Genomic DNA, 13,015 nt, shown 5'->3' with positions numbered 1-13,015 from the left:
GCCACAGCAAAGTGTCACCAGGGGGCTGGAGCATCACCGCCATGGGCAGCATCTCCTGGAGGGGTTTCCTGGAGGATTTCTCCTTCCAGCCGGGTTTCTTGCTGCATCCCAGCACATCCCCTCTCCTTCCCCAGTGCCCGGCGGCATCGCCTCGGAGTCCCTCACCTTCACCCCGCTGGAGGACATGATCTTCCTGAAATGGGAGGAACCAGTGGAGCCCAATGGTCTCATCACGCAGTACGAGGTACATCCCGGTGGGATGCAGCACCCACATGGGACACAGGGAGGTCCTGTTGGGTGTCTGGGGCAGCTGTGGGGATTAAAGGTGGCTGGAGCATTGCTTCAAGTCTTTCGCAGCAGGGATCCAGGCTGTGTTCATCCTGCTTCCAGCGGGGTTTGTCCCTGATGGGGAATCCTTCCTTTGGGGTCATTGGTATTAACCCACAGTGGCTCTTCTGTTGAACCTCTGCTTTTGATTTCCCCCCAGAAGCATCTGCCAGGCGGCCCCTTGCCCATCCCCTGCTCAATTCAACCCCTTCTCTGCCCCCATCTGCTGTCTCTCCCCTCTCCTGTCCCGCTGGTGATGCTCTGCCCTGTCCCTGCAGATCAGCTACCAGAGCATCGAGTCCTCCGACCCGGCAGTGAACGTCCCCGGCCCGCGCCGCACCGTCTCCAAGCTCCGCAACGAGACCTACCACGTCTTCTCCAACCTGCACCCCGGCACCACGTACCTCTTCTCCGTGCGGGCCCGCACCGGCAAGGGCTTTGGCCAGACCGCGCTCACCGAGATCACCACCAACATCTCTGGTGGGTTCCCTTGGCTCCACGCCTGGTGCTGGGGCTTATCCCCTGAAGGGCTGGACCCAGTGTGAATGGATGCTGCAATGGAAGGATGCTCGTGGTAGCCCATGAGCAGCCCCCAAACCCATCTGGCTGTGGGCAGTGCGGCCAGTCCAGCGTGCTGGTGCTGCCTGAGCTATCTGTGTACAAGCAAGGGGTTAATTAGGTTCTGTTAATAAGCCTTGCAGTACTTGGGGCTGTTTGCTCCTGCCTGTGGCATCAGTGCGAATGGGCTCAGATGAGCCCTGATGGGGACGTTGAATTGCAGAGGGGATACTAGTGATGCCTTGGGGGCCACGGGGCTATGCCGGGCACAAGGGGGTCCCCCACCTTGCTCTGGGGGTGCTGCTGGGCTAGCTTGGGTGTGCTTTGCTCTGCGGAGGGATGCTCACAGTGTGCTGATCCCAGGGTGTATCTCAGGGAGGGTTGGGGTTGAGCTTGAGTCCTGCTCCCATTTCCTCCCCTCTGCCAGACTGGTGTTGATAACCCATGGGTCCTCTCCCTCACTTCATTTGGACTAGCTCACCCGGCACCAGTCAGGGATATCTTGGCCATGGTTAAGGCTGCTCGTGCCTCAGTTTCCCCCCTCTGACTGGGGGACAGCACCAAGCACATCTGTGGGGAGCAGGACTCACCCTCCCTGCTGTCTCCTGCTCCCTTTGCAGCTCCCACCTTCGACTACGGGGACATGCCATCACCACTGAGCGAGTCGGAGAGCACCATCACGGTGCTGCTGCGGCCGGCGCAGGGCAGGGGGGCTCCCATCAGGTAGGTTGGGGTGGTGACATCCCCACAAGCCCGATGGCACGGCGTGGATGTTGGGGGCTCCAAGGGAAGGGCAGGACCCTCTTCTTCATAGAGCTAACCTGTGCTTGGTCACCAGCACCTACCAGGTCATTGTGGAGGAAGAGCGGCCCAAGAAGCTCAAGCGGGAGCTGGGTGGGCAGGAATGCTTCCCAGTGCCCCTCACCTTCGATGATGCCGTGTCCCGTGGCTCCGTGCACTACTTTGGGGCTGAGCTGCCCGCCAGCAGCCTCACTGAAGCCAAACCCTTCACCGTGGGGGACAACCAGACCTACAGTGGCTACTGGAACCCACCGCTGGAGCCCAAGAAGGCTTATCTCATCTACTTCCAAGCCATGAGCAACCTCAAAGGGGTGAGTAGCTGTGGGACCCTGCTCCATCCCGTGGGATGGCTGGGGTTGGACCAGGCAGAAGCCTGTGTCATTAACAATGGGACTCGTTATAGATCCCCCTCCCTTAGACCCCTGTTCTGGGCTCACCCCCAGTGTCCTGGGCAGGGGGATGTGGTGCTCCAGGGCACCCTTACAGCACATGGGGATCATGGATGTGGCACCCCTGGGCTGTGCATGTCCCCTTCCTCGTGCTGATACCAGGGGTGGAGGAGCCCAGCCTCTGCCATGCGCTGTGGTATGGACTGGAGCTCAACCTGGGCTCAAGAGACCGCATTCCTGGAGCTAATCCTGCGTTGGAGAAGGACCATTTGGGCAGCACGAGCTGGGTGCACAGTGCTGGGACTCACTGCTGACAGAGCAGCTGCTGCACGGAGCTCTTGGGAGGCTGCCCACTTCCTGAGATGCTCTTTCCCTGCCTGTTCTTCTGGCGAGACCCCCGGGGACCCTTCTCATCTTCACCTGCTCCAGCAGCTCCCATCCCACCCGGAGGAGGATGAGCTGTGAAAGCAACGCAGCAGGACCATGGCAGCATCCTTGTCCCGCGTGGCTCCATCTTGCTGCTGCAGGCTGGCTTTTGAATCCTTTCCTCTGCTCTGGGATTGTTTGCACCTCACTGGGAGCCGAGATGGACAGGAAGGATCTGTGCTCTGGCTCACATGGGCATTGCTGGATAATGACTGCAGCTGATGCTGTTTTATAGCATTCCTGTTGGGAGGCAATGGATGTATCCCAGCTGCCATCAGACATCATGGGAAAACTGGATCCCAGTTTGGGTTTTTTGTGGGTTTTGTGCCAGATGGAGCAAGAAGCAGGAGAAGCAGGAGCTGGTGACCTGAAGGAGAGCAGTGCTGGAGCCCTGGGCACATTGTGCAGGCAGGTCTCGATGGAGCAGCGCTGGGAGCACTGGCATCCCGAGGAGCTGGAGGATGCTCTTGGGAAGATGGCAATCCTGACAAAATGGTGCTTTTTGTTTTGCAACACAAGTTGGGTGCTTGGAAAGATGGAATGTTTTAGCTGATCCCATCCCTAAAGCTGCAGATGCTGCAAGTGCTGGAGGCCCGGCCTGGAAGCCCTCATGGGAGCCTTGGCAGCACGTGCAGAGCACAGGGCTGGGGCTTGAAAACTTTGATTGATGAAAACCACCCCCGTGGAGCTCTGAATGCTGACCTGGGAGTGCTTTAGCTGCAGATGGTGACATGCTGCTTGACTGGGTCCCTCCTTTGGTGATCTGGAGCTTGGCTGTCCCTTCCATGCCTGTAGCAGTGACCTTGGCTGAATCTGTGGACACTGATTTAGGGGATGCTGAGGACAGATTGTTCATCAGCATCTCTCGGTGTGCGTGTCCCCAGGAGCTCCTTGGGCTCAGCAGTGGGTGCTGCAGCACAAAGCACCTGCAGACTCCATCGATGTGGGGGTCAAAGCATCAATGGACCAGCCTGGCTCGGAGCGGAGCTGCCGGGATGCTCATCCATCACTGATCCCTGTTTTTCCCTCCATAGGAAACCCGGCTGAATTGTGTCCGGATTGCTCGCAAAGGTGAGCCTTCCCTTTCCATCTGGTGGGACCCCACAGAGGTTGTGGACCCGAATCTGGGGCCGTGCTGGTGTGTGTCGTTACCAGCACTGGTGGTGATGCGATGGTTTATCATAGCCCATCCCACGCTCTGGGTTCCCACTGTCTTTGGTGTATGGGTTTTCCCCTTGGTGAGTTTTTCCTCTTAATGCCATGACTGTGGTGGTGGTGGGAGGCTGGGGTTGGTAGTGCTGAGTGCTGAACCCAAGGATGGACAAGTTGGGTGTGATGGAAGGTGGCACAAAGGGACCTTCTCACCCCATGGGAACAGAGACAGGGACTTACCCATCCATGGTCATAGTTTGGCACTGCAGAGCCCCATAACACCTTGGTGGTGGTCATGGAGCAATGTGCATCCTATGGGTAAAACAGTGTTTTCCTATGTGATGCTGCCACATTGACCCCTCCTGCCTGTCCTTGTCCCCTGGCAGCTGCCTGCAAGGAGAGCAAGCGTCCCCTCGAGGTGTCTCAGCACTCGGAGGAGATGGGCCTCATCCTGGGGATCTGTGCTGGGGGCCTCATCGTCCTCATTATCCTCCTGGGAGCCATCATCGTGGTCATTCGGAAAGGGTAAGGAGACCTGGTGCCTCCATCCGTCCCTTCCTCCCAGCACTAACTGGGAGCTACTGGTGGTAGTGGTGATCATCAGTGGTGGTACTGATCCCTCTTTTTCTGCTGTTTCTTGGCTTTGTGCTGTTTGATGGCCAGGATCAGGCTCAGAGGGGCACTGGCTGTTCCCATCCCACCAGCTCTCCCTCTGCTAAGAGCAGATGGGGACCCCAGGGCGTGCAGCCCTGCACCCCTCCAGGCCCAAATCACTAAACCCAGCTTAATCTGCTCTGACGTATTGTCCCTGGGCCTTGGATCTATCCATGCTGGTTCCCTGCCATTGGGGTGGATTAGGGATGGGGCTGGGTATGGTTCCCTTGCACGGAGCGGGTGGTCCTGGGATGGGCAGGGAAGGGAAGGTGTTTTCACTATCACCCCTCTGCTGATCCCCTCTGGGATGGCAGAGGAGCACCCAGCATCTCCCAGCACTGGGTCTTCCTTGATCTACCTGCACTGGGTGCCCCAGGGTGCTCAGAGCATCCCAGCTCCTCCTGGGCTTGTTTTAATGGGGAACCACTGAGTTTCCAGTAAATGGGAGCAATCCCTTTAGGCTCTAAATTAGGGGTCAAAATGTGGGTGGAGGGGAGGTTTTCCCAGTGCTGATGATCCCGGGGGACCCCTAAACCACTCTCCCAACCCCATGGGATCCCCCCTGCTCCCTGCTCAGGGAGTTGTGGATGTGACCATGGGAGCTTTCACTTGGGAAGCTCAGTGGGGTGGGAGGGAGGAGGACAAGGGGTTTTCAGGACACGCATCCCTGGGAGCACTGGGGATGTGGCTGCAGCAACCTGGGAAGCGGTGCTGAGCTGGGAGGGGGGTCTGAAAGGAGGGGGGAAAGGGCAGCCATTAAATACTGTCCCCATGTAGGGCTGGGGATGATGGGAGGAAAGTACATAAAGAGCCAGGGGGAAGATCTACAAAGCTCTTTATGGCTTCATTCACTCTGAAAGGAGTCTTGCTGGTTGCACCCTGTGCACTGCCATTGCTCTGGGATGCTTCCCCTGTGTGCAGCATCGGGTCTACCCCTGATGGAGCAAACGCTGGCAGTGCTGATGTGATTTTGGGAGTGATGCTGTGGGTAGGAAGCCCTGAGTGCGGCTGCCTCCTTCCCATCACCAGCACTGCGGGCAGGAGGAGGAGGAGCAGCTTTGATTCAACACCCCAGGGTGAACCTGTGGAAGGACAAAAGCAGAAGCCACAAATCAGACCTGGTGCTGAGGGCCTTGAGTCTGGGGCTGTTGGGAAGCTGCAATGAGCTCATAAATCTCCTCTGGAGTGTTTTGCTGTTGGAAAAACACTGATGTGGTGAAATGGAAATGCACCCCTGGAATACACTTGCTGGTAATAGATGGTGCATTGGAAACGTGCATCCTGACCCTGTCTCCCACTGCGCTTGCCTGGCCCCTCACTGGCTCCCTGCGTGTTTGGTGTCAGTCTTAAAACCTGTGGAATAACCCCTTGGACCAAGGGTGCTATGGACACCCCAGTGCCAGTGCAGTGATTGAGGTCACCCTGAGTGCTGGTGCTTGGGCTGTGCTGCTGGGATCCCAGCTCCTACCCGGAGTAGATAACTATGGATGCAGAAGAGGAACCAGGTTTCTTTACGGTGCATTTAGCTCTCTGGCAGCTGAGTTGCCCCATAACCCCCTTCCCTATGCCAGAGAAAAGCTGCTTATGCAATTTCTGCTGTTGCCTTTTATTTGCACGCTTGCCAGGAGGAACTACTATTCTTATTCCTATTACCCGTAAGTAATTGTCATTCTCTCTGTCCTTCACCCTTCCTCCCAGCCATCCCCCTTGCCCTGCTGCTCCAAGTCCTTTTCTCTGCCCGAGTACATTTTAAGCCTCTTTGGCTCAGGGAAAATAATGCTGCTGAGCTTGTTAGAGACTGAAAGCAGTGTAAAAGGGAAAGGTCAGTGATTCTGGGTTGAATTCTGGGTTTTGGCAGTGTCCTGGCCCAACCAAGATGCCAACATGGGCTTGGATCGCTCATTGCTTCGTCCCCTTGTTTAACCCCTGCTCTGGCTTCTTGGAAGTGTGATGCTCAATTAGTTTGGGTTGGTTGTGCCTAAATGTCTTGAATTTGGATGTGAGGTTCTGTTCCAGTGAGAGCTTCTGGGCTTTTCCAGCATCTTCATTAGGTGCCTAATGGGGCACAGGATCAAAAAGCCTCCCTGGTAGGTGCTGAGCACATGTGCAGTCAAGGGGGTTCAGCCCATGCCTTGGGGTGGATTTGGTCCCCAGCGTGGTTGTTGAAGCATAAATTGGTTTGGGTTGAAGGGAACTTAAACCCCGTGCCACGGGCAGGGACCCCTTCCACTGGAGCAGCTTGCTCCAAGCCCCTGTGTCCAACCTGGCCTTGAGCACTGCCAGGGATGGGGCAGCCACAGCTTCTCTGGGCACCCTGTGCCAGCGCCTCAGCACCCTCACAGGGAAGAGCTTCTGCCTATGATCTAGGTGCTATTGGGGAGGGGATGTTGAGGATGAGGAGCTGGAGTTGCTGCAGTCAATGAGGGATGCTCCATATGGGGCTGCAACTAGCTTAGGGCACCAGAATACAGAAGCATGGTGGGAATAATCCATCCTGCTCCCTGGAATAACTCAATAGCTTTGCGGGGGGGGGGGGAGAGGATCTCATAGCACCACGTGCTCAGTCCTGCTTATTGTGTGCTTCTTCCCCTTCCTCCCCTTTGCATGCTGCAGAAAACCCGTCAACATGACCAAGGCCACCATTAACTACCGGCACGAGAAGACACACATGATGAGTGCCATCGACAGGAGCTTCACTGACCAGAGCACGCTGCAGGAGGACGAGCGCCTGGGGCTCTCCTTCATGGACACCCACAACTACAGCAACCGAGGTGAGGACCGGGAGCTGCAGTATCCCATCCAGGGCTCCAATAATCCCATAGTATCCCAGTGACACCTGAAATGTTTATCCAAGTAGCAGGTATTGCACCTATTTTAGCCTGATGTCCGTGGTGTGTTGCAGGCTTCTCCCTGCCCTGCCTAAACCTCCAGGGACATCAGTTCCATCAGTGCCTATAGTACTGTCATCCATCACTTGTGGGTGTCTCAAGCTGCCGCTCTGCATCTTGACCTCTCAAAGCAGAGCTCTGAGCTTGTGGCTGGAAGGATTGAGGCCATTTGGGGCTCAAACACCGGCTGCAGCCCCTTGAAGCTGGGTGAACCCCAACTCTTCACTTAGCTTTGCACCCAAGCGCACCCAGCGTGGTTCTGCTCTGTGTTCTGCACAGCCCTTTGCTTCGAAGGGTTAAAGAGCCACCACGTTCCATTCACATCGGAGGGAGACTGATCATTTAACACCCACTGGAGGATGCATCTCCATGCTGATTTAGTTGTAAAATAACTCCTTGAATGCCCCAGTTTCAACCATATGCTAATAACATCTGTTACAGTAACCTCAAGATGCTGCTTACGCACACGGCTCTTCGCCGCCGGCTGTGGGATTAATACACTTCCCAGCATTGTCTCGTGGATAATAGGAGCCCAGAGGGCAAACTTTGCCTCCTCTCAATACATCTAGGTGTATTATTTGCCAGTTACTGTTCCTGAAAGGCTCAAAGCCTCTCAGGGGGCTGAGCTGGGGATGCTGCTCCTCGAATCCTTTAGGGAAGGGGGCTTCGGGGCTCCCATCCTCTCCCTTGCTTTGCTGCTCCTCATCCCTCTGCTTGGTAAAGGGAGGAGGAGGAGGTGCGGGGAGCTCAGGCTCTGTTGTGGCATCGTTAGTTAATGGAGGTAAATGAATGGGGTGCTCCTTGCCTGGGGGGCTGTTCCCCACCATGCCTCAGTTTCTTTGCATTCAAAGCAGTCACTGATCCTCATGGACACCTGAGTAGGTCCTCAGCGTGTGGAGCTGTTGGCACCTTGGGAACTCCTGCAATTAGGTTCTCATTAAACCCAGTAGGTGGTGAGCCCATCAGCCGGGCCACAGGGTGCAGCATGGCCCTCCCTTGTGGTGCTGTTGGCTCAGCCAAGTGGTGGCATCTTGAGTGGGACACGTTTCTGGTTGCAGAGGCTGGAGCATCATCCCCCTGGGTGCCTGCTGTGTGTATGTGCCTGCACCCATGGTGCACCCATATTGCATGGGAGCGCAGGCAGGGGTGAGGGGCTGCTCCTTGCATTCGAGCAGACCAAACCCAACCCAAATCTGGGAGATCTGTGGGCGAGATGGCTCTGTCACAAGGGTGGTTTTTAGAAGTGTTGTTAGGGGAAACCACATCCGGGATGCACCGTCTTGCAAAGCTGCTTCCCGGCAGCATGTGGATGGCATTCCAGGCTGGGTGCTGTGGGATCCGTGCCTGCCACATCTCTTGGCAGCAGCGGAGAGCAGCAGGTTTTGTGCAAACCCAGATTTCAGGATCCTGTGTGGGACCTTGCCCTGATAAGTGAGGGCTTAGTCTGGCTCTGCTGGTAATGACACAGCAGAGGCATAAACCAGGTAAATACTGCATAAACCTCCCCATTAAACAGCAGCTCCCTTTGTGTCAGTGCTAGGAGTAAGGTGCCAGTTTCTAGCAGCGAGGAAAATTACCTGTTAAGCTGGGCTGGAGACTTTGGCAATGTGATTGTTCAAATCAGGACTTGGTGTATTTGAGCATGTAGCTCTCACTTGTCTGCATGGGAGTTAATTGCCTCAGTGGATGCGAAATAAGCTTATTAAGATCTGGTTTCTAAGAGATCTGCTGTGGTCCTAAAAGGCTGTAATGGGCATTTTCAGCTTGTGATGTAGGATGAGCTGCAGAGAGTACAGAGAGGGCTCTGCTTGTGATCCCCAGTGAGAGCCTGGCTGCAGCACCAACATCTCCAGGTGTCCTCTCATCCCTGTGTGGCTGCGAGGAAGTGATGGGGATGCGGTCCAAGGCTTTGCTCCCCTGATGGCCCCTGGTTCCTCCATCCCCATCTGCAGGTGACCAGCGCAGCAGTGTGGTCAATGAGTCCAGCAGCCTGCTGGGGGGCTCCCCCCGCCGCCAGTGCGGCCGCAAAGGGTCCCCATACCACACCGGGCAGCTCCATCCCGCCGTGCGGGTGGCGGATCTCCTCCAGCACATCAACCAGATGAAGACGGCAGAAGGCTACGGCTTCAAGCAGGAGTACGAGGTGAGAGCACCTTGAGCTGGTGCCTTGGGCAAGGCAGGAGGTGGGATGGACAAGTTGGCACGGGTAGGACCTGTGTGCAAGGAGAAGATGCTCCAGACTCGGAGCTGCAGTGCTCTGGACAGGAAGAGCTGGAGCTCACAGCTCTCTGGGCAGGTATTACCAGCATGTGGCATATCGCTGGGTCTGGATCAGATCCCTGCTCCTGGCAGCTCGGGATTTAAGCAACAGCTTGAGCAGGTCCCTGAGATGAGCCAAAGCAGCCCTGCCAGCCCGCACCTCTCCTGCCTGCAGTGCCTCATCCTGCCTCTCCTGTAAGGGCTGGGGATGCTGCTCCCTTCCTCATGTCCTCCTGGCTATAGCCTTAAGGACAGACAAATCCTCTGCAATCTAACAGCTCTTGTGAAGATCCTAGGACAAGGGGGAATGGTTTTATACTGAGCTGAGCTCTTAGGCAGAAGCTCTTCCCTGTGAGGGTGCTGAGGCGCTGGCACAGGGTGCGCAGAGAAGCTGTGGCTGCCCCATCCCTGGCAGTGCTCAAGGCCACAGGGGCTTGGAGCAAGCTGCTCCAGTGGAAGGGGTCCCTGTCCGTGGCAGGGGTTGGATCTGGATGAGCTTTAAGGTCCCTTCAACCCAAACCAGGCTGTGCCTCTATGAGAGGACATGGGAGAGGGGACCGCAGGTTGTTGGCTGCCCTGTGTCCACCCCACCTCACTGGTGCAGTGTGTGTGTAACAGAACGCGCTATTCCCACTCCCGTGCCGCAGCGCACCCGGTGGGGTTGGTTTCCTGACTCCTCGGTGTCCCACAGCTCTTGCAATTGGAATTTCCCAGTGAAATTACTGTTTAATGCCTGGCTCTTTCAAGTGCACGAGCTTTTGCTTTTCCTCCGCTCCCCTTTCATGTATTGGACAAACCAGGGCTCGCGGTAATCGTCGGCGCTCCTTGAAAAGCTGCTGTATGTTCTTGGAACTAGTCATTTGAAAGCACTCAGATATTATAGGAGGGGAGCAAACATGTAATTTCCTTCCACTTTCCTCCTCTTACACCAATCTAGGAGTGTTACTGTTATTACACAGAAACCTGTTCTGTGCTGGGGAGCAAAAGGGGCTGGGGAGGTGGAAGAAAAATCCACAACCAACCGTGGGGAAAAAAGAAACCAGGCAGTGTGTAATTCACTGGGAAATGGGGCATTTTGTGGATGCAACAGAAGCGTGTACCTGGGAGAGTGTTCTATGGAGCTGGGGCTGCAGGGCACGTGGTGGGATGGAGGGGCCTTCCTGTCTATCCTGCTCCCCAGGGAGGTTTGGAGCTGGAGAGGGGGGACCCCCCAGTCTTGCCCTTGGGTTGTGATGGCCATCCTTTCCTTACAGAGCTTCTTTGAAGGCTGGGATGCTTCGAAGAAGAAAGACAAGACCAAAGGGAGACAGGATCATGTGTCGACATGTGAGTGCCTTTAGCAAAGGCTTAGACACCCCAAAGAGACTTGACCCCACTGGAGACAGGATGCTCCTTACCAGTCAGTGTGGCACGGCCACATTGCTCCCTGCTGTATTTAATGCCATGGGTTAGTGGTGGCCTTGGCAGTGGTGGGGAATGGTTGGACTGGATGATCCTAGAGGTCTTTTCCAACCTGTTTGGTTCTATGATTCTGTGGCCCCTGGTGATGTTCCTGCAGGGATGGAGACATCAAGCTCTAGGAGATCTCTCCATCAGGGAGATCCCAAGCCCTGGGACCCGTGGGTGACACACTGTCCCCATGCTCACAGGGATGCTGATGGTCCCTTCTCCCCTTACTCTGCAGACGACCGTCACCGGGTGAAGCTGCACCCGCTGCTGGGTGATCCCAACTCTGACTACATCAACGCCAACTACATCGATGTAAGTGGGAATGGTGCCTGTCACTGGGGGGTCTGAGCTGGAACAGGCGCTTCAGATGGACTCTGTGGGCTGTCAGGGTCTGTCCAGCAGCGTTTGGAGCAGCTCAGGATGGGCTGTTCTGTGTATCCCTGAGATGCACCGTGAAGAACCTGCCTGATCTGTTTGTGTTCATCAGCAATGTCTGCTTGCTGCGTGTCTTCCTTCTCTGCTCTGCTCTGTCCTTCTTTCCTCATTCCTTCTCTCCTCCCCTATTCAATCCTCTCTTCCCTCGCCTGCTCTTGTGGCCATGGATCTCCATCCTCCATGGGCCGAGGATGCAGAGGTTGGCAAATGACCGGTTTGGGGATGCCTCCTGATCCTGTCAGTGCAGAGCTCAGCCCTTATGTCCTCCAAGAGTGATGTCCCTGTCACCTCCTGCAATGCTGAGACATGGGGAGGTGCAGGAAGAGTCCCTTGGGCACAGGCTTGATCATCTCATGGAAGCAGCAGCAAATCCCACTCTTCCTTCCTGCACTGAGGACATGGTCCGTTAGTGGTGGCTTGATGCCACCATGATGGGTTCCACGTGCCCAAGCAGCATCCCAATGCTTGTCCCCTTCCTCCCCTGTGGCTCTAAGCTGTCTCATGTTCTGTGCCTCACTAATGGCTCTGTCTGATCTTTTTCTCTCTCAAACCTGTGTCCCAATGGGATCGTTAAGATTCGGATTAACCGAGAAGTAAGTAGATGGTTTCCCTCTTTCTGCTCCCATCTCCTCCCAGGCATCATACTGGGCAGTGTGGTATTAAATAGCATTAGGGAGAGGCAAGGCTGGCCCAGGGAATGGGGAAGTGAGGTCTCCATGGCATATCCTCCATGGGGTGATGAAGAGCAGAGCCCTTGTGCTCAGGTTGAATTCAACCCACGGTAATCCCTTGTGAAAGGACCCACAGTGGATGGAGAAGTCACCGTTACCTCCGTGTGTGTGATGTGGTTTAACTCTGTGGGACCCATGGCCAAGGTGTGGGACACTGGGTCCCTGGTCCCTTTAGCAGTGGCCTTGCTGGGATGCACATCTTGGGCTGGCACATCCCTGTTAGGAGTTGGGAATGGTCCCAGCAAGCAGCTGGGGTGAAGGAGGGAAGCGGGGCCATCACTCAGAACCATGTGGGATGGGATATCAGGAACAGGCCTCTTGTAGTACTGTTATCATGCTACCAGTGATGCTGGTGGTAGCAAGAGCTAGGAAAAAGCTGGTGGATCCCGGGATTGCCTGCAGGATGCTGCTGGGGATGTGGTGCAGAACAGGGATGAAGACTGGGCTGGACGTCCTCCTCCTGGTGCAGTGGTGTGGGTAGCACCGTACGAGGGGATTTGCTTCCAGTTGGGTGCCATGGTCTTCCAGGGCTGTGTCTCAGCACTTGAGTATCCCAGTGTATCCCAGTGTTCCCCAGCTTTGGACTGATGTCTCTGCTTCCCTTGCAGGGCTACCACAGGTCCAACCACTTCATAGCCACACAAGGTGAGTTGCTGCCTCCATCCTCACCCTGCTCTCTCAGCCAGCAGCTCAGCAGCTCCTGATTTAGCAGCTGGGTTTCATTCCCAGTGGGATTTAACCTTCCATGGTCAAGAAGGGGAGGGAATGGACCAATTTGAGGCCACATGGGATGGTTGAAATATGGAGCAGCTCCCACCCTTCCTGCTGCCCCATGGTACTGCACAGCCATGAGGAAAAGGGTGAATAAAATGGGTTGGGGTGTTAGGGCCGTGGAGGCAAGAGGGGAAACGTGGTGGCATCGTGATGCTGCCGTGGCCAGGTTCTA

General features: G+C 55.9%; 1 protein-coding gene across 4 annotated transcripts in view; it reads left to right on the top strand.

The window, feature by feature from the left end:
• PTPRU (protein tyrosine phosphatase receptor type U) overlaps positions 1–13,015 on the top strand; it is a 56,028-nt gene that overhangs the window by 28,388 nt on the left and 14,625 nt on the right. The window contains exons 9-21 of one of the 4 annotated variants that reach the window (XM_061360641.1): positions 135–244; positions 606–807; positions 1,506–1,608; positions 1,724–1,997; positions 3,536–3,572; positions 4,040–4,178; positions 5,933–5,962; positions 6,921–7,078; positions 9,148–9,338; positions 10,708–10,780; positions 11,139–11,215; positions 11,914–11,931; positions 12,678–12,714. In XM_061360641.1, coding sequence (XP_061216625.1) covers positions 135–244; positions 606–807; positions 1,506–1,608; positions 1,724–1,997; positions 3,536–3,572; positions 4,040–4,178; positions 5,933–5,962; positions 6,921–7,078; positions 9,148–9,338; positions 10,708–10,780; positions 11,139–11,215; positions 11,914–11,931; positions 12,678–12,714 — 1,449 coding nt within the window. The remainder of the gene's footprint in view (positions 1–134; positions 245–605; positions 808–1,505; positions 1,609–1,723; positions 1,998–3,535; positions 3,573–4,039; positions 4,179–5,932; positions 5,963–6,920; positions 7,079–9,147; positions 9,339–10,707; positions 10,781–11,138; positions 11,216–11,913; positions 11,932–12,677; positions 12,715–13,015) is intronic. The other 3 variants (XM_061360643.1, XM_061360642.1, XM_061360644.1) reach the window with 3 other exon arrangements.

This window comes from Neopsephotus bourkii, unplaced genomic scaffold (genome assembly GCF_033783945.1).
Source record: "Neopsephotus bourkii isolate Nb327-2 ecotype Australia unplaced genomic scaffold, CSIRO-AGI_Nbou_v1 NB_1036, whole genome shotgun sequence".
In the NCBI taxonomy this organism is placed as follows: domain Eukaryota; kingdom Metazoa; phylum Chordata; class Aves; order Psittaciformes; family Psittacidae; genus Neopsephotus; species Neopsephotus bourkii.
This window is presented reverse-complemented; position numbering and strand designations above follow the sequence as displayed.